General features: G+C 39.9%; 1 protein-coding gene and 1 non-coding gene across 5 annotated transcripts in view; both read right to left on the bottom strand.

The window, feature by feature from the left end:
- Positions 1-21616, bottom strand: part of CORIN (corin, serine peptidase) — a 217928-nt gene that overhangs the window by 37228 nt on the left and 159084 nt on the right. For all 4 annotated transcript variants that reach the window (XM_015249997.3, XM_015249999.3, XM_072944469.1 and 1 more), the window contains exons 12-16: positions 19545-19690; positions 18406-18513; positions 11022-11135; positions 9113-9223; positions 7776-7905 (exon numbers count right to left, since the gene is read on the bottom strand). In XM_015249997.3, coding sequence (XP_015105483.2) covers positions 7776-7905; positions 9113-9223; positions 11022-11135; positions 18406-18513; positions 19545-19690 — 609 coding nt within the window. The remainder of the gene's footprint in view (positions 1-7775; positions 7906-9112; positions 9224-11021; positions 11136-18405; positions 18514-19544; positions 19691-21616) is intronic.
- On the bottom strand, positions 19138-19326 carry LOC116276814 (U2 spliceosomal RNA). Its single transcript, XR_004186307.1, has one exon. It is a non-coding gene; the product is annotated as a U2 spliceosomal RNA (small nuclear RNA).

Below are 21616 nucleotides of genomic sequence, written 5' to 3'. Positions count from 1 at the left end.
GATTAACAAGATTAATAAGCTGGAATGGAAATGAAGACAACACATTGGTGTTAGATGGAGTCCCTCCCTCAAGGAGAAACAAAATGCAGAATGTGAAAAAATAATTCCTGATACTGATAAGTATGTTGAAGAAGACATAGTAAGCAAGTAGAGGGTCCCTCATTAAGCGCAAAAGCTGCTCCAACTAGGGTTGTCAAGGAAGACCTCTGTAAGTAGCCGATACATAAGCTGAGACGTGAATGCTGAGGTGGAGGTAATCTTGTTAAGGTCTAGAGATCAGCCTTCCAAACAAAAGGAACAGTGAAGCCAAAGCTCCCAAATGAGAATGAGCGGATAGCACTTGAACATCAGTAATCAGGTCAATGTGTCTAAAGTTTAGTGGACAAGTTGAGAGTGCTGGGAGACTGGGTCAGAGAGGGAGGCAGGGGCCAGATTAGGACTTATAGGTCAGAGTAAGAAATTGGATTTTGATTCCAAACTATAAAAATAAGAAGAAAAGACCAGTGGGTTTGGCATTTAGATAATATCATTACTGACTATCCATCTTATCTTGGAGGTAAAAAGCAAAACCAGATTGCAGTAGGTTTCAAAGACAACATGAGGAAGTTAAGTCATCACCAGGAGTCTCTGCTGCAGTTCAAAAAGGGGGATGCTGCCATATAAGACTTAGAAATAACACAAGCCCTTTTGGTCAATTCCTGATGGATCCTCCAGTTGTTCATCTTGTTCTTATCTACCCAGGATCCATTCATATTCATGTCCAATGGCAACGCATTATGACAACTAGAGAATCTGATGTCCCCAGAGACTTTACAGAGATTGGGTCTTCCCATTCCAGAATCTTTCTGCTCACAATTAGCCCTGATGTTTGGCGGAAACATGTGTTTTGACAGCACTTAGTTCTGAAGAACCCGTGGAAGCCATCTTTGATCTTATAAACCTTGATGCAAATCTATTTTTTAATGTTGAATATTTTTACCACAAAAATGGAATGTAAGAGAGCAAAAACCAATCTGATTAATCCAGGGTTTCGCATAGTTGTATTCCAGTTAATAAAGGTGAATTTTTCTACACCACTGAGAAGTTTTCATTTAATCTTATAAAGTATTCATTAACCTGACTGACACAGTTTGAGATTCAGTTTGCTAACAAATATCCAAATTCTTGGCAGAGCTTGCTGTTTGTGATCATATGGAAATGCTCTTGGGACAACTGGTAGACTTATCTTGCTCTTGCTTATTGAAGCCTCATACCAAGTGGTTTCATGGAAGAACTTTTAAAATACTTCCCCTTCCTTTAGGCGGTAAGCACTCTTTCAGGAAAATTCTTCTTCCTCCTCACCCCACAATGTTCCAGGGAACGCTACACTCACACATTGGACTTTATAATTCTCTTCTCACCCAGGCTGTCATTTAACCAGCAGCTTCCTGAGAATGTGATAAGTAGTTAATTCCCCATGCCCAAGCTACGTGTCTGCCAGAGAAGCTGTGAAGCTGCTCTGTGAAAGAAAATAACATAAATTTACTTCATTTGACTTCTATTTAGAATACTCCAAGCATGTACTTACTACTATATGACTTTTCAAAAAAATGAAAAACACTGGAATTGTGGTCCTGCATGATGAATTTCCATCACCACCACCTCCTCATTGCTATCCACTTAAAAATCCTACAAAATAAGATCACAAGGTGGTATTAAGACTTGCCCTAAAACTCCCATGTAAAGCAATACTAAATGGGGTTGATGAATAACCTGGTTGGCCACACCAATCATGGCATGTTTACTGAATAACTGGGTGTCATATGGGATCTAATCCTGGTATCCGAGAGGTCTCTTGCTCTTGCTTGGATTTACATCCTAGTTCTGTATTTTTCTGTGACCTAGCAAAGTTCCATGGCCTTCCTAAGCCTCAGTTCCACCATATGTAAAGTAGAAAAGAAACTACTTATCTTACAGAATTATATTGTGCATAAACTGTGACAATATGTATCAAGTACGTAGAACAGCCTGGCACATCATTAAGGTTAGCCATTACTGTTTTGTGTACCCTAATCTTTGAAACAAATGAAGAATCAAAAAAATATATACAAATGATATACAGCATTCTAGAATTAAAAAGGATAGTGTGTAGTGTTGATTTTTAAGTACCGCAGGAAGTTCAGGGGCAAAAAAGATCAAGGAGATGAGGAAAGCTTCAGAAAAGCCATAATGCTTGAGTGAGGTCCTGAGAATCTGGATAGAAAATGTAGAAAATGATGCATCTATAGACACAGAGGCAGAAGCAGGAAGGAATGTACCTACAGAACACAGATAAAAGACCAGCCAGTCCGAAAAGAGAAGGAACATGTAAAAGGATAGGTAGGAGGTTGAAGAAAGACACACTAGTTTATGGTGGGCCTACCAGCTGGGGAAAATAGTCCATACTTACTTGACTTGAAAATATTTATATGTGCAATGAACTTTGGACAGAAAATGATTTATTTCTGCCACATCCATTCAGGCCTCTACAACATATTACCATAGACTGGGTTGCTTATCAACAACAGAGATTTATTTTCCACAGTTCCAGAGCCTGGGAGGTCCAGGTCCGATGAAGGTAGTGGCAGACTGGTGCCTGGTGGAGGCCCACGTCCTCGATCACAGGCGGCCATCTTGCTGTGTCAGCACTTGATGGAAGGGAGTCTAGGGAGTCTCTTTTATAGTCACTAATCCCACTCTTGGGGGCTCCACTCCTATGTCCTCATCACCTCTCGAAGTCCCCACCTCTTAATACCATCACATGGGGGATTAGGATTTAGCATCTGAATTCGGGAGGCACATAAGCACTCAGTCTGTAGCAGCTGAACATAATGTTTGTACTACGGCAGGGAGGGCTCTGTTAGAAATTCAGTCATGGGACAGTGAGAGCTTTTAGGGAAATGGAAGCAGCAAAGGACTCCTAGCCCTGTTTCCCTCACCAGTCACTGCCTGTATTTCATTGCTTCTCTTTTCAGCTAAATTCCTCAAAAAAAAAAAAAAAAAACAGCTCTATACTTACTGTCTTTTGTTTCTTTCTTCCTATTATCTCTCAGGCTTTTGCCCCCTCACTCCACTGAATCTGCTCATGTCAATGACACATATTGCTGAAACCAACGGTCATTTTCAGTCCTGATTTTACGACTTGACTTCTCAGCAGCATTTTCTATAACTGACATCACTTCTTCCTTGATATACTTTCCTCACCTGGGCTCCAGGCTGTCACAAACTCCTACCCCACTGCTTGTTCTTTTTCACCTCCTTTGCCTTGCTACTTCACTTCCTCCATCTTCCTAATGTTAGGGTTCAGCCCTTGGTCTTCTTATCCTCTCTCTATATATTCACTCTCTTGGTCACCCAGATGAAAAAATGAGCAATATCATTGTTGAACACATTGAGTACACATAATCAAAAAAAAAAGGACAATAACAAAAATATGGGGAAATTGGAACTCTTACATATTGCTGGTGGAGTATAAAATGGTGCAGCCCTTTGGAAAATAGATTGGTAGTTAATCAAAAAATTAAACATAGAGTTACCATTTGACCCAGTAAGTCTAGTCTTAAGTATATATCCAAAAGAAGTGAAAGAATATATATTCACACATAAAAACTTGCACATGAATGTTCATAGCAGCATTATTCATAATAGCCCAAAAGTGGAAACAACCCAAATGTCCATGAATTCACGAATGGATAATCAAAATGCTGTGGTTCTATCTACACAGCAGAATATTATTTAGCATAAACAGGAATGACGTACTGATACCTACTACAACACGGATGAGCCTTAAAGACACTGTGAAAGAACCTTAAAAACTAAGTGAAAGAAACCAAATCAAGAAAGCACATATTGCATAGGCTTCTATTTATGTGAAATGTGCACAATAGACAAATGCATAGAGACAGAAAGTAAATTAGTATTGTTTAGGAGTTAGGGGAAAGAAGAAATGAGGAGTGCGTGCTAAAGAGCATAGGGTTTCTTTTGCAAGTGATGAAAATGTTCTGGAATTAGACAGCGATGATGATCACAGCTTTGTGAACATACTAAAAACAACTGATTCGTACACTTTTCAACAGTGATTTTTATATGAATATATCTTAATTTTTAAAAAAAAAAACTGCAAAGTTTTGAGCTTCCTTTCCATGGTTTACATGTACAGGACCAGAAACCTGGGCTAGATTTACTATTACAGAGGACTGAATCTGTCTTCGAACTGCATGGAAATCAATCAAATAGGAAACCATCCTGGATTAAGCAGTTCTTACATGACAAACGAAATCTGAAGTTAGAAACTCTGTCCTGGGAGTAGACTTGAGGAAAACATTACAATGTAAATCCTTGTATCAGGGACTAGTAGGTAATATAATAGAGGTTGCCTGCGGCTTTGCCAAGACACAGAAACATTCTTTGGAAGGATGCTTCTTCTTCTAACCAACTCTAAAAGATCAGGGCATAAAACCAAATTGCAACTAACTCTATAAAGGAATTTCTGCCAAAATAGTACAGTCTATTTCCCGACGATCTAACTTTTATAGAGATAAGCTTATGAGGCCAAGAGACACAGAGAATCACGTCCCCTAGACCAACTTCCTCAAATACCAGATGTCTCAGGAGCATTTGGCAAGTATCAGAGGGCGGTCTAAGTTCTGATTCATTGTTGATTAAATAAATGTCCATATGTTTTTGATACTGGACACGTAGGTAGCAAAGTCAATATATCATCATGAGAATTTAGGGGCTTGATTTATACCCTTGTCTAATCAAATAGTCATCATACTTCCAGCTGGGGTGAACTTTAGAGATACCTGCAGATGGGGGTAAAATGTTTTGCAGATTCGGAGAAGAGCTCTGAATCTTCTCATTAGGACAAGCACTTAGTCGAGAGCCTAGCATTTCTGCTGTTAGACATGGACAGCACAATTTGGGTCTGAAAAACTCTCAGTGCAGGTGTTTTTAATCAACTGCATCTATCATGAAAGCATCTCCACAGAATCCTTGCAAAACATGTAATTTGGTGTCTATCTGCGTTTTTAACAAACTAGCTTCAAAATACACCCCCTCAAGTGGATGAATAATCTATTTGGAGTTAAGGTATGTTCACTTTGGATAGGACACCACAGTCCTTTTCTCTATAAACGTTTACTGAATGAGTGAATAATTTTATGAGTTTATATTATAGTATCAAAATAATGTTAGAGTTGAATATTTTTCTTATATAATTTTAATAGGAATGCCATGTGCTCCGCTATAAATGGACCCTTCTCAGATGACAAAAAATCGGGAAATTTTTTCTAACTTGATGTTCTTGCTGGTTTTTTCATATGTCTTCCCCACTTCAGCTCTTTGATGATGCTATTCACCTTTGGATCCTCCACACAATGCCTACCCATGTACACGGCCTATAAGCAGATGCTCAAAACACAATGGGAGGAAGATACTGAATAGAATTAGTTGGGGCTGTTTTTTAAACTTCAAATTTCTGACGCCGAGTATGTGTGGAGGTATAAAGGCAGGCCGGTGTAGTGGACACGCCACTCCAGAAGCTACAGGAAGACAGTTCTTTCCTCTTCCTCCCCCTCTCACAGCTGGAGTTGGTCAATGACTAGCTGTGGCCAGACACGCCCTCCTATTAGGGACTTTGGATCTGGAGGAAATGGCTCAATGGTGCAGAGTTACCGTGAATTAATTTGAGGCATCAGTGGTAGAACTGGAAATTCACGGCACAGCACTGGTCCCCAGGTGGTGACAGCAGCTTCCTAAGCGGCCCACTCCCACAGTAGGAATCTGACCTCATCTCACACATTCTCTTGGTGCCTGCCCCGGCCTGGCTCTCCAGACTTCTATCAGTCCATGAGCCATCCATGTAAACTGAAGGGTGAGCTTGAAGGCAACCCAAAGGCACAAAAACACTAAGACTTCCTTTCTTCCTTGTTTCCTTGGGAGACGAATCACTTCTCACCTATTAACTCGGTCACATAACAACTATGGTTCCACCCATGCTGCTCTCTCAGACTTTCCCAGCCCTCCTGTGAAATAAAGTTATCTTTAAAAAAATCTAAATGTCCGTCTAGATTTTTAAATATCTAAGATGCTACACTGACATTTTCCCACTATGTTAAGGAAATGGAGCAATGGAGTAGAGTTTTCTTTTTTAAAAAGTTCAACATGTATGCAATAGCCAAAGGCAGAAATTGCCAAGACAGATGAATTCATCAATGGATGAATAGATTTAAAAATATGTTGTATCCATGCAATGGAATGTTATTCAGCTATAAACTGGAATAAAGTACTGATTTATAGATACATGAAAAAATTAAGTGCAAAAAAGCCAGATAATGATGATGATAGCACAACACTATGAATATACTAAATGCCACTTTTAAATGGTTAAAATGGTGACTTTTCTATTGTGTATTGTAACTACAATAAAAAAAGTTTAAATCCAATATCCAAAAAAATCTGAAGGAACATAAATTAGAATTTTTCAAAAGTGATCCTTTCTATTTGCAACAGAACAGGGTGTCTGGTCAAAAGAATTTGGTTATAAAATCTTTGTAGTTCTGACTCTTCCTCAGAACTCTCAATGGAGTTATCTATCATGTAATCAGGTTTTCATATTAAGAAATAACCTTGTGTCTTCAGAGAGGAAAATAAAGCTCACTCAAAAGGTTTTTAATTTATCTCTGATCACAGTCACACTCCCTTTCATTTGGACAGAATAAGGATGTTGTGAAAACAAAATGTAATTTAACGGATCTTAGCAAATATAATTTTCCATTCTGGAAAATCCTAACGTGCTTTTATTATATCACCAGTTACTCAATTTTCCAACGATATAGGACTTTACGTGGGAAAAATCATGGGCTGAAGATGCTGTTATTTACATAACTTTTTAAAGTGGGATAACAAAAATGTGTTGCCAATTGCTATTCCATAATTGGATGGCTGAATACTATAAAATTGTTTCAAGTTTGCTCAGTAGAATCCTGGGAAATGACATTTACTCAATGTTTTTTTGTGCTAGAATTTTAGAACCCTTTGATCTTTTATGTCTATCATTTCTATGTTTCCCCCAAATCTCACAAGCATCATTGGTGAAAGAAAAATATATATACCTATGTGTGTGTACACACACACACACTCTCACATATATACTCTAAGACCTTTCAGTTATTGCTTTCCAGCCCTGGAAAAGAAAACCCCACAGCAAGTAACCACCTTTCAAAGTATTGATTTCAGTGTGTTTGTATCAAAGCGAGAGTGAGTGTCTTTTCATTCTATGAAGAAGCAAAATGGTGAACAATTTCCTGATTTACATTTCCTGCATTACATAGGATAAATTGAAAAGCCAGCAACTTCAAGTTCTACTTCTCAACTTATTAAAAAATGTATGTTGCTTAAAAAGGAATTTTCAATAGCCTCCTGAGGGGAAATCACAAGATCTTTCCCATCCAGTTTCCTCAGAAGAAACCATCTTAATGCTTTTATAAATAATAAAAGCATTTCATTTCAGAAGTACTTAAAATACAATTACTTCATTTACTTTCAGAGGCTTTATCAAAGTAGGGTTTCAACCCACACTCTTCAGAGAAGGTGTCTGTAATTTAATACAGTCCTCTCACCTGATTCATTTCCCGTGCTTTGGAGGGCTCGATTTGAGAGCACTAACTCACTCTACATTCATAAGGAAGATATTATTGCCAAGTTCTGTGAAGCCCTCTGAGAAATCCATCAGTGCTACAAACTACTGACCTTACCCTAAACCCATCTGCTTGCAGGCCAGCTGACTCAGTGTCTCCTGCCAGCCATCTGCACACACATGGTGTTCGACTGCAGACCTATGAGCAGTCAGGAGTGAAGAGGAGTTCACGTTTGCAGAGAGGGTCACTGAGGGGGGAAAAAAAAGAAAACCCTAATTTAAAACATCTCTTCTCATGAAACCAAATGACAACTTTACATGACTTTGCTTTAATTGCAAGCATGCATTTTTATTTCTTTTAGCTAAGAACCATTTGGTGAATTCTCACCCTGTGCAAATCACTGATCTCCATGTGATGGGGGACTAAAAAATGAATCTGATGTGTTCTCTGCCCTACAAGAACCATAGGCTCCAGTGAAAGAGATAGGCAGTTCTTAACTTTATAAGTTAGAAGACAGCCAGAGGCAGGTCCCATTCCCATGAGTTTACCCAATAATTCGCATACTTAGAAGGAGCTAGCTGTAACTTCATTCAAATCATTTCCTTTCAAGAAAGCCTATGAGAAGGCGAGTGTGTGAGTGATGTTAATTTAGGATTCATTTGGCATATATACTAATTTCTATTTTATAGAAGAGAATCCTCTGTGCTTCATCCACCACAGATTATTTGTGGAAACAATGCACAGTTAATGACAATACACACCGTGATCAAGACTTGGCCAGATGATGCAAAGGACTGAAATGAGAGCCAAGTGAATGGCAGGAGGGATGAGGGTAGGACAACAGAATAAATCAAACTCAAGGTTATAAACTGCAACATTGGGATAAAGGTGGGAGATGCATTTAAGTCCTGTCTGTGTAAGGGAGCAGAGCGTCTCATCTGGATCTGGAGCAAGAATACAGGAAAGATCACTGACACCTCTGTTTCAGGAGGTGTCAGTGATCTAAGAAAGGCCGACTACTGATAATTGTTGAAGCTGGGGGACAACAGAGTTTTAAAAATTATATTCATATGAAAAGCTATTGTATGTGTATGTATGACTGAAACAGTATGCTGTACACCAGAAACTGACACATCATAACTGACAATACTTCAATAAAAAATAAGTTAAAAAAATAAAGATATAATTCTGCTTAAAAAAATGTATATGGTCATAACAATTTGAACCCAAATGTTTTTACATATAATATAAGCATTTCAAATAGAGAAGTAACTTGGGGGGAAGTGTTCTGTGAGTTGGAAATAACACGCATGAATCACCACTGTCGGCTTCTATAATAGTAAAGCAACATAGATGAACTTGGTTAGTAAGATCCGTGAAGCCATTTAGGATTCACTCAGCTTAAATGGCTGACAGGCATTAGAGCAGAGAGCAGATGGCAGAAACAAGCTCACCACAGTCCCATTCGTCAGAACTGTCTACACAGTCGGCTTCACCATCACACCACTGGTCACGTGACACACACTCGTGGTTGGCACATTCCAGCTCATCATCTTGGCAAAATGCTGGCAGGGGAACAAGAAGTGAGGAGACAGAAACATTTTAGCAATGAATGTGATTATCACTAACAGGCACATCATTGTTTGCCAGCAGGAGCGTGGGAGGAAGAAAGGATGCGGTTATGAGGTCTCCAAACAGGTGGCAAGACAGACAGAAGACAGAATCAGTAAAACCTCATTTCAGAGATGTCAGTCCACACAAACAGCAAGAGTTTAAACAGACTACTATCTCCAAGGGACTAGGTTCTCTAGGTCTAACCATAGGATTGAGACGGTGGTACTCAGAGGAGCAGAAATACCAGAGGTTAGAACACAAGGCTCAAATCTGAAGTGGTGTGAGCAGAGAACTGGGCATGAGCAGACTGAAGTCACACCCTAGGGTGAAAACCAGCTCTGTCCACATTTATGGATAATTTTATTTCCTTAAATCTCTACTATGATATGACTCTCTGAGTCACACACCAATTCTCGGATTTTAAAAACTATAGTGAAACTCCTTGATTGCCTACGTAGCATCTCTTCTCTTTCTTCCTCCTTTTTTAAGGGAACCTGATTTTATTCAGGCTCCTACACCATCCCCTGCTCTGGGGGGAAGATCCTGGTTAGTTTAAGGTGAAGATGGCTTTTTTCTGACTACAATTTTTTTTTTCTGAGCACAATTGTAAGTCCAGGAGAAAACAGGTGATCCAAGGTCAGGGTCATGGTCTACGGCTTCATGGGTTGTGCTTTACAAGACATCTCCTGCCCAAACCCTGCTGGTCAGGCCATGTGTCCTGGCCTGGGACAGGGGTGGCCTGGCTAAAACGCCATCTTTTTCTAATTGGTTCTCCCTAAGGGCACTTCTTTTCGCTATTCAGTTGTTTAGGTGGTGTCTTTTGGAATCCACACAAACACTGCTGACTACTAGCTGGTACCTGGCTCAAAGCTGGCCAGTCAGAGTGATGTTCCAGAGATGAGGGTAAGGTTCTGACTCCTTCCTAGTGGATATGACCAGGGAAGCATGGTGTCTCAGGTGCTCTTGGCAGCCATCTTTGGACCTGGTGGGAGCCAGCCAGAGATCAAGCCAACTCAAAGAATCACAGAAGAGGTGCTGAACTCCAGCATCCACCTCAAGAATCCATACACACTTGACTTTTTATATGATGATATAAGGCATATGTAATACATAGGATAATAAAAGATAAATTTCTTCACTGCTTAAGTCAGTTTGAGTTGAGTTGTTACTAGTAGGCAATGTATCTTAGGATTTTTTTTTCCTGATTCTAAAACTACTGGCCATTCATTTAGAAAATGTAGAAAACATAGAAAAGCATAAAAGCTTAATTCCACCACCCAGGGCTTATAATTGTAAGCTCTTTATTATGCCTGTCTGATCTTTTTCTGTATGTGGGTACGTGTACTTTGAAAACTCAGCACAATAGTACACATAAATTCTTCATATTTTGTTTTATTCATCTAATGATACATAATGAACCCAGGAGAAATTATTCTTCTGATTTGATTTTTAATGTTTGCATTTTTTTTCACTTTATGGTTATATTTTTTTGTCCCTTATTTTTGGATATTTTGGGGGGGTTCTAATTTTGTCCCTGTTATAAATAATGCTTGAATAATATCATTATGCATATATTTTACACATTTGTCTTCTTGGTTTATATTTTTACAAGTGGAGTTTCCATCAAAAGATCTGAACATACAAAAAGCTTTTGATAGATAGTTCCAAATTTCAGGCTTATATTCAAAATGAGAGGTAATTCGTGTTTAAAATAAAATGTCATGTTGACAGTTTCACCTAGGCACTTACAGCAATTTTTTTCATCCATGTTATCAGGGCAGTCTGGGAACCCATCACAGATGACTGTGTGCTTCAAACATTGTTTATTGGATGGACATTCCCAAAGATCTCTCTCTTTACATCCTGGAGACAGAAGGAAAGGTTATTTTCAATAGATGTGAAGGTGAAAATGACAGTGGCTTTGATCAAGCAATGTAAAAAATAAATAAATAAATAAAAAGGAATGCTTTCTTTTTTCTTAATGAGTTTTGATTCCTGTACACCATGGAAAATGTAATTTTGAAAGTAGAAATGCTCAGTAATCTCCATACTGCATTATAAATAGTACAGCTCTCCTAGGAGAAGATCAAAAGTGACATATGGGAAACAGGAAAAAAATGAAAAAGTGACCATACATTAACGTTCATCTTTAGCTGTTCCTTTTGCTTTCTGAGCCAATTTGCCAACACATAAGACTCATCTATAAAATGATGAGCTATGCTTTTAAGCAAATATGCCAAAACCTAGTGATCTAAATGCATATTATCTTAAAGTGTAATTTCAATCAACAAATGGTGAGGCCATCTGTGTATTTAGCAAAAGAGGCTCCTCCTGTGCCAAATATCTACAAAACTAGTTGAAGAGGAAGGTAGAAAAGCCATTACTTTAGTGATGTAGTCAGAGATCTAAGGTTAGAAATTTTATCAATTAATATGAAAAATGAACGTCATTTGCACAAGATTGAGACAACCCACTTGAACTATAATTTGCCTATGAAAGAGCAAGCACTTGCAAGGAACTTAATAAATGTAATTTGAGTCACATGCAGCACAGTTATACACTCACTAAAACATGCCAAGGGTCTGATGTGTTCTTGTCACTCTCACTGGATCCATGACCCTCACAAGGCTGTGAGGGGTGTGAAGAGACCACAACCTTCATCTTTGAGCATCCCTGCTCTCCCCACCCCTCCTGCCCCATCCCCACTCCGGAACAGCAGCGAGCCCTCAGCAGGCCCTCAGCACAAGTGAACTTTAAATGGAGCTTCATTTCATATAAGGAACAAAAAGTCTCTCAGTCCCAGGAAAGGGTAATTTCATTTAAGGCAAATGAAATGCCAAGCAGTGATCGAATAAGGAGGTTCTTTAAAGATGCTGTTTCTCATCTGACCTAGTACAAATAGCTCAGAGACATGTCATAGACGATTAACTCAAATTTCTTGCAGTCCCTTATAAGAAAAAAATCTGCTTAAAAAACTTCTCATTGAAAAGGTATCAAAATAAGTCACCCAAAGAGAAATTTTTGCAATGAGCTAAAATTAAAATATTTCATCACTCAAAAATGTAGGCCAGTAGTAGAGGATCTGACTGCAGAACCATAGGAAAGAAACTGTGAATGCCCTCCACTAGCTGTCCGTCTGGAGTGGTCTTAGGCCCAGGGACATCTCTGCTGGGAACTCATGGGGTTATTATTTGGAGTTTTCAGCCAACAGAGGGTACAGACATCACCTGGAATGTTCTGACAACGAAGATCTCATCACAAGCCATACCACTTGCTAGTAGACAATGAGAGAAAACAGCATGAATCTTTGTGCCTATTCTCAAAGAACCATTCCTAGGAGTGCAGACGAGAACTTGGACATATGGAACGAGCTGATAAAAGACCATAAAAGTCAGCCTTCTGGGACATAAGGCCTGCATCCCCATGGATGGTAATAAGAAGAGATAACATTTATTATCCACCATAAATCCACATTCTAGATATTAGTTTAAATTCTTACAATAACACTACAATGTCAGAATTACAATCACCATTTTATAAGTGAAGAAACTGAGATTTAGAGAAAGTAAATAAATTGCTCTAAATCCAGCCTTACAGAGAGAGATCCAGTTGGGAGTTGGGAGCTAGGTGCAAGTCTTTGGTTGCAATCCTATGTAAAATGAGAATACACAGTATGCACAAGGGGTGAGAGTGGGGGAAACACAGCTTTTGAGTCAGACATCTGGATTTGAACACTAGCACCAATCTCATTGGCTGTGTGACCTTGGATAAGTTACTTAATTTCGCTGAACCTCAGTTTCCACATCTCTAAAATAGTAAAAAATAATGCCTGCTACCAAGGGTTGCTACAAAGATTAAATGTGTACTCTCTAGATGGTAATTTCCCTTCTATATCTTCTCTTTTCTAATAAGTTTCTGTGGCCTATTGCCTCCTCTGTGGAGCTATGATGGGCATAAACGAAGCATGACAAGGTCAGTGTTAGTCACATGGGAGTATTACGATTTTGTGAAGCAATCACTCTCTCTTTAAAGTGACACTGTTGGTGTAATTATGCTTTAAATGTATGCTTTACAAGGGAAAGCATAGAACACTATTAAAAATTAAAACAGTTTTGGAGAGGATGAGATATTTAATGCACTTGTAGGTTCTGAAACCAAATAACTATTGATGTCAGAATAACAGCCACAGAGAAAATGGCCACGCCCACTCCTCGAGGCCACGGTGTGGGGACAAAGTGATCACCTTGTCCCGGTTTGCTCAGAACTTTGCAGATTTGAGCACTAAACATCCTTCCTTTCAAGAAAGCCCCCTCAGTACCAGGCAAACTGGAACGGCTCGTCACCCCAAGGGCACTAAGCAGGGTGAAGACTGCGGGGTCTTCACTTCCTCTGCCTCTTGTTTTCACAAACACCCCGTGAAGCAGGCTTCCCTGCCAGAGGCAGATCCCACCCGAACCGGGGCACCTTTTCTCTCTATCCAAAAAGTTGTCATTATAGGTGAAGACAGCAAAACACCTTGAAGCAGATGCTTCTTGGAGTGTAAGAAGCTCTCAGTTATGCCAGTCTAGGGTAAGTAGGTTTGCTCATTAGGGCTGCAAATTTGAGCTACATAAAATTAAAAATATTATCAGGGAGGGGCTGGTCCCCAGAGGAAGGGAGCAAGACAAACCTGAATCCTGGAGCCGGCAGAGGCTGCAACAGTCTGGATCGAGCCATCTCCGGCCAGCACCTGCCCTGGTGGCCATGAATGTGACCTCAGAGTGGAACACAGGAGCTGTAGCAGGGAGGTTCAGGCCTGGTGGGTGTGAAGTCCCCTCCAGAGCATGTGATTCTGGGCCACGGAGCCCAAATCTCAAAGAACAGCCACAGCGCCTGCGGCAGCAGACCTAACAAAAGACCTGCCTCCGCACCTGACTCTGGGCCCACCTGCCAGGAGCAGCAACACCAGCACAAGTCATGGAGCTCCCATCTTAGACCAGAAAGCCTCAGCAGACCGCCCCCCCCCAATTCCTGAGTCACTGTCCCCTTTTAGGGGTGCCTCCCTCACATCATTCTCTTTAACCTGCGCTGGCCCTGTACTCTGTGGAGAGGCAGGATGAAGACATGGAGAAGGCTTTAAATCGCAGGGTGGGGCCACCCTCAGGGACTCTCGTCTTGAACATGACACCAGAACCAGCACTGCCTCCGGGACAAGGCGCCTCCCTGCTGCCCGCGTGGCTGTGTGGATCGCCGACTTCGCCCAGCTGTGCTGGGGATATGACATGCCAGTCCGCTCTCCACCGCCATAAATAAGACCTTGGTCTGTCAGAGACAATCCCAAGTTAGACAGGACTCCTCCCCTCAAGGGAAGTCCCTGGGGTGACCTTGGAGGGGGCTTGCTTCCTGGATTTCCTAGTACTATGGCTGGAGGGCTTTTGGTTATTGCCTTCCGAGGACTGAAGAAGGCATGTTATAAGCATTCCAAGATGTGGGGGATGAAGTAGGCTTCTCTCAGTTTTACAGGGGAGAAAACTGAGGCCCAGAGAAGTTAAGTGGCCAAAAGTCACACAGCCTCTAAGCGCTGAGTCGGGATATGAATCCAAGCCTAGGTTTACACAGAGCACACTCTGCCATTCCAGGCTGCCTGCCCAAGACGCCAAGTGAGAGAGCAAAGAGCTAACCAAGTGGCAAAATATTTAAAGGGCAGGGTTTCCCTGAGCAAGGAAGAATTAAATGTGATCAGAGATCAATCCTAAGATTCATCCCGAAAGCACACGTGTGGGTTTGTGACACAATGACCCTCACTCCGTCTTCCAGTCACAGAGCAGGAAGTCAGTCTCTTCCACAAGCAAAGAGACAAAGAGACATAAAGGCATGGAGACTGGCTATCTGGAGTGTTCAAAAGTTCCAGCTAAATCCTTTGTGCACAAATACTATTAAGGAATCCAAACAGATAGAAAAAAGTCTTTTGGAATGCTTTTCAAGTGTTCCAAATCAAGCTGTAAAACCCACAGATAGGAGAGCCAGAGGTTTTAAACACATCCTAAAGGGGCTTTGACTCCAAGAAAAGGTTCAAGTTACAATTAAAGATTTTATTACATTTGCACCCAAGGGGAGATCAAAGATGGAGGATGAAATGGTTTGGGATCATTTGAAGATAAACAGAAAGTCCCTTTATGACACTCAGGCATTTGTACTGTGTCAGTCTTTCTCTGGATGCTGTATGCCCTTTTCTACAGGCTGGTGATCAATTGGTACTGGTGATGCTGTAATTATACAATGAGGGATTTTATTCCTACAGGAGATACAAAGAAATTTGTTGAGTTATATTCTCATGTAACCACCCCACTGAGAGGACTTGCTGCTCACATCCCAGCCCAGGAATCATCTGGCTCCTGCTGGTCACTCACCCAATGGTGGACACAGGTCTAGCCAAAGCTCACCTCGGCCTCCCAAACTCAAATCTACAGCATGAAGGCAAAGTTCAGAAATACAATCCCTCTGGTATTTTCTTTAGCTCTCATTTCTTTATGTCCTTCTTGTTCATTTCTCTGTCCAGATCTTCACCTTTTTCTCCACTGCTAGATATTAATGCTTGGAAAAGGTTAGATTGAAAATAAACTCCTTTCATCAAGTTGCTGGATTTACAGCCAGCTCCAAGTATATAGCATATATTCAATTAATGACAAATTATCCACTTTCGAGAAAAGGAAGTGCTTCTGTACTGAAACCATGCTGACTCTGCAGGTCACTCCCACCGTTTCACTTTCTCTCCATGAAGCAACTCTGGAATGATGTGTTCACATTCTCATAATTCTTCCAAACATGATGTGTTCACATTCACATAATTCTTCCAACCACTTGCTGAAAATGTTTCTAATAATGACAATATTTTCAACTGTTGTTTACATTAACAATTACACAGTCAATGCAACTTCAGCAACAAAAATATACCCCAAGAACAGGAGACACTTCAATACGATGTTACTCACTGCTAAATGATTAATGCACAGATTTAAAACGTGTATTTATAAATGGTGTGCTTTGACTACCATGTTTTCCTGCTGCAGAAGTGTCAAAGAAACACAGAGCAAATTTCCAACACATCAATTATTCTATTATTCTAACTAAATTATTCTAACTAATTATTCTAACTAAATTAAAGAAGTACAATTTTGAGGGTAACACCCAATAATGTTGTAAAACTATTCTGGAGAAGTTGCAGATGGGTGAAAGTGAATAGTTAATTATCTCATTATTCAGTAAAGTCCAAGCATTTAAGTGCCTTCCACTCCACAATGGACAAAACAAATCAGGAAAACATGAAGCTTGGACTGAAGGCCAGCTTTGCAGGAGCTGGTGTCTGCATTACCAGACAGCATGCCTATGCATGCCCAGGGAAACCGAGACACACACTAAACAAGGAGGGGAAATGGGAATTGGGTCATTTCCCAAAAGCCCTCCGTCGGGCCTTCCACGACATGACTTCCTTATTTGATTTCAAGTGTCGTGTTCTGCCAGAGCCTGGGACACGCCCATTTGAAACTGTGCACATGCCCCAAAGGTGATTATACACAAAATGTCTATTATCAGTCACTTTGGAAAAGTTAATGAGAGTTTTCTCATAAATTAATACTGCTGGGGCAATTAATGCTTCAGATTTATTACTGACTTTTAACCTTCCTTAACCAGAGCTCTCAATGGCATCATCCATATTCTGAGTGTTTGATGGATATTAGACCATTTATTCTATTGGTCTGCTGTGCCTTTAATTGTGATAGCCGAGTCCCAACAGAAACTCATTACTTAATTAGAAACCTGACATTTTTGGATCATTTGTACCCTACAGTGTTTTAAATTTCTTTTTTGCAAAATTAGAACTCAGACCACTTAATCTTCATATAGCTCTTTTTGAAACTAAGTTTTCACATTGCTCAAATAGGTCTAGCCACCTCAACAGAGTAACATGTAACCCCTCTGAACAATCTAAGATAATCTATTTTAAGTTGCATCTCAGAATACCAAAGCTATGATTTAGTGAAGAAATCCAATAGATTCTCAATAAATCATCCGTATAAGGGATAGTCAATGAGTTTTGATTTGTTTCTTTATGTGAAAACCACAAACAAGCAAACAGTGATAGCTTCTCAAAACACTGCATGTTCCTCCCTAATGAAATTACCCCGGTCAGTGCACCACCATTCTGACGGCTCTAATTTTCCAGAAGATACACTTGTCTGTATTTATAGTCACTGATAGGATTTCAGCTGATTGCTTGTGACATTCTGTCTAGACCAGAAGGGCAATGGCTACTGTAGAAAATTCATTTTGGGGAGCCAGGCAATATTTCATACCTCAAAAGGCCAAAAGAATAAAATGATTTCAAAAGATGCATTGCCTTATGTGCTTTCAATGGCAAAAAATGTCCTTTTTTTTAAGCAGAACACACTAAATAATTGTAACCAAACTATTTTTTGGCTTGCTCTTCAGTCACTTTGCTTCGCTCCATAACATCGTGCAGTAAAGAGCACTGTCTGTTTTCTATTCCCTGACATACTTTGAAGTTAGAAGTACAAAGGCTTGTAGAGAAACAAGATGGGAATTAGCTCCACTGAAATCACCACTTCTTGCCTTCCCATTGGTGATCTTGAAGCTCAAAGGCAGAAACGTCAGGGAGTTTTATCCTTTTCCGACAGAGACAAGATCAGAGAGGACATGAAAATAAATTCCAACTGAATTTGAACTTTGGCGCCTGAACTCTGTCTTTGTGTATCCAGATGCCTATTTGATAACAAGGGAATTATACGCAAAGACATTATTACACCGACCTTCAAACAGATGACAACTGCTTTATAATCTCCTAGTGAAAATAACCCCTTAGACTTGTGAAGAGCTTCTTTCACTAAGGGTTTGCCTATATGTCATCAAGGTTATAAACAGAAGATAATTTAGGGAAAAGCAATAGAATTAACAGGAAGAACACTTTTGAATGCATACCTTGCCATTTGATAATTTAAGAAGTAAATGCCTTAGCATTCAATCCTACTCACTACTTACAACTATCAGGGAATATCTGATATATTTTATCACAGCCCCTTGTCCTAAAACCACTTATTATTGTACATTCCAGAAAAGTGCCATCTCACATACATACCACAGTTTTCTTCATCGCTGTCATCATCACAGTCAGCCTGGCCATCACATCTTCTGGAAGCCAGCACACACCGTCCTGAGCCACACTTAAAGTGGCTAGGTGAGCATTCTGTTACAAACAGTGGGCCATATTACTGTCAACAGACAAAAACCCCAGACCAGCTAATTTATCCATTTGCAAGTGGGATGACATGGAGACGTTATCACTGAAGACAAGGACGGTCCTCGCAAAACTGAAACAGCCAAAGTGAACTTGGCTTTCTTCTGTCTGCTTATCAGCTACTTTGCCCTTCATCCTTGGAATCATCTCTCCAGATCTGCTGTTTTGTGTCTTTATGCTTGCCAGCAATTAACTCTTTTTCTGAATGGACAACCTAACAATTGCTGGAGCCTGAAATGGCCCATAAAGTCAGTGCTTCTAACTACTCAGCTGCCTTTCCTTCAATGTGTGAAGTTGCTTCCTGTCCTAATCTTTCTACCTGGTGGGCAGGTCCTTGATACCATTTCTCCACCTGATCATCCTACATTGCCAAAGTCACTGAATGCTTTGCACTTGAAGGAATCAAGGCTTGATCTTCACCATTACCTTCAGAACACTTAATGTAACAGCAGCATCCGTATCTAATGGGCTCTGTGAGTTAATTGTGTTTAAAAGAAATACCTGAAATAGTAAAGTCATCTCTACAGTTTACTTTTTACTTATTTTTTTTTTGGTAACAGCTTTATTTCCCTGACGGGGTGCACCATTCCTGTGAGTGCTGCACCACCAGGTCGCTGCGTGGAGTGGACGGGGCAAGCTCCTATTCCAACTCCCTGCTCCAGAAATCCATGTAACATGTTGTCCTCGGATAGAGACATATCACATATGAAACTGTAAGAGCAGATACTACACATGATCTTAGCCAAAAGGCCAAGAAGTGACTGCAATTTAGTTTCAAAATGAAGGCAATGTCTAACAGATCTAACATGTCTAACATCAGCTTCTTCAATGTAATGAAGTTTATAGATTCACCACCTAGGCAGCCTTTCTATTGGTAACTAAATAAAAACAACAACAGAGAAACTTCTAAAGGCAGCCGATATATTCATCCATGTTAGATATCCGCCACCCCACCCCCGCAATTAACTTAGAAAATTAACCTTCCACATCTTCGTCAGGCATTAGGCAGGTTTGATTGTCTGAATTTTCCTCTGGAAATTGATTGCAATCTGTGTCTTCTGGCCACTGGAGGCCCACGATCCCAAGAACAGACTCACAGCGTTCTTTGGAATGCTCACACAGAGCTCTAAAAGAGCAAGAAAGACAAAACATTACAAGTAGAAATAGCTACACCTGAGACATATGTTAGGCATCCACGTAGGGTTGTAATTCTGTGTGGGTCGGTGTGTATACGTGATGTGTGCATGCTGGGTGTGTGTACCAATATGTACATGGATGCATATGTACATCATAGACACTTAGGAAACCAAAATGAGTTACATCACTACAAAGGGGATACATCCCAGAAACATCCTTCCGCCAACAGAGGCTCCATTGGCAGAAACGGAAATAGAGCTGCTCCCAGGACACAGGTTCCCCTCTCCAGTTTGCCTTTCTTGTTTTCTTTTCTGTCCTTCAGGCAGACACGTTCTCCAGTGTTTTTATTTCAATCACTTTGGACAGTCTGCCAACAAGAGTCACGAATTCTACACAACACCCTCAACCTCAGCTTCCTGGGGCCCCATCATGTGAGCCATTGCATGTGCCAACCTGGCTTAACTAAGACATTACTTCAGCTTACAACCAGTATTGTTGAAAAACTTGGTACTTCTTCCAAACCCATCCATGTTGAGCTCAAGTTGGTAAAAATAGAGTCTGTGGGGTTTTGTTAAAGAAAAAACACGCTAAGCATTGTATCAGGTGCTTTCAGGTGTGTTATCTCGTTGGTACCCAGAATATTTTAAAATTGAGGGTATTAGCATGTCTCAAAGAAGATGCCTTTACTTCCTATGGGGAAAAAAAACCCATAATTTGACCTCAAAAGTTAACCAACAAAGTAGTTAAAAATTTTAAGTAGATGCAATCAAAGTAAGTTTCTAGCTAAATTTCTTATTTCCTTTTAAATACATTCTCATTTCTTCAAAGTTCCAAACTTTAAACTATTAAGTTAATTTTAACAAGGTAAGGAATGGTTAGCAATCGAATGGAGATGTTTCAGAGAAAGCCCCATCTAGATTTAAGTCTGTCTAGAGTTAAGTTAAGACAGAGCATAACCTGACACTGATTTAGCCTAGGAATTTGGGGCAAAGACGAAGCCATGGTGTTCCCCTATTAGGTTTGCAAAAATAGGAAGTTTGATAGTGTTTAATAACTCTGTTGGACTGAATCATTTTGTTGCAGATTTATTTTATAAATATGTATAACTCAATTGCTGATATTTTAAGTTAATCAAAAGATACCTAATTTAAATGGAAGACCATATAGTGCTGACTCTACCACTTTTTTTTTTCCTTATAAAACGAAAATACAATATCCAGCATTACAAAGCCATGGGACACTTATTCTTATCATAACCTGTGTGGTGCTCAGCCACAGGGACCGCAGTCCTAACAGCAGGGGCCTCTCTCCAAAGGTTATTTTGAGGATGAGAACCACCCTGAAGTATTTAGCACATTGTAAGGGCTCAATCGTGTTAGAGTTTTCCAACTCATAACATAAAAATTGAACTTTAAGATCCACAAACAAGCACGACAAGAGCAACTACGTATTAGTCCAGGAACATATTGGTCTATTATTCTTGCCATAATAAAAAATTTTTCCTTATAAACAAATATCAAAATGTAAAGTTCATCTTGATAGTCACTGAAAATAAAAGATGTATGTGTCAGCCTAAGAAGCAAACACATCCAGAAAACGTTCACCAAAACGTTGACTGAGTAACATGTCAGGACCAGTCTCACCGTAGGCATTTGAATATGGCACTTAAGTCCTAAAATTATCAGTCATATGTGGATGTAAATTTGTTCCAGAGAACTCTGCATTAGGGAAGTTTTTCTATACATTTGAAAAGAGAGTCAAATACAAGACTGTGTTAAGTACTACTAGAAGTAATTATTCACTATAATCCACCTTGCTCAGCAAAAGTGGAATAAGATTTATAAATAACTTGTTAACATAAAATCGGTAGATGCTTTATTAGTGATACTTTAAGAAGCATTTAACAGCAATTTTC

Source organism: Vicugna pacos, chromosome 2, assembly GCF_048564905.1.
Source record: "Vicugna pacos chromosome 2, VicPac4, whole genome shotgun sequence".
NCBI classification, from domain to species: domain Eukaryota; kingdom Metazoa; phylum Chordata; class Mammalia; order Artiodactyla; family Camelidae; genus Vicugna; species Vicugna pacos.
This window is presented reverse-complemented; position numbering and strand designations above follow the sequence as displayed.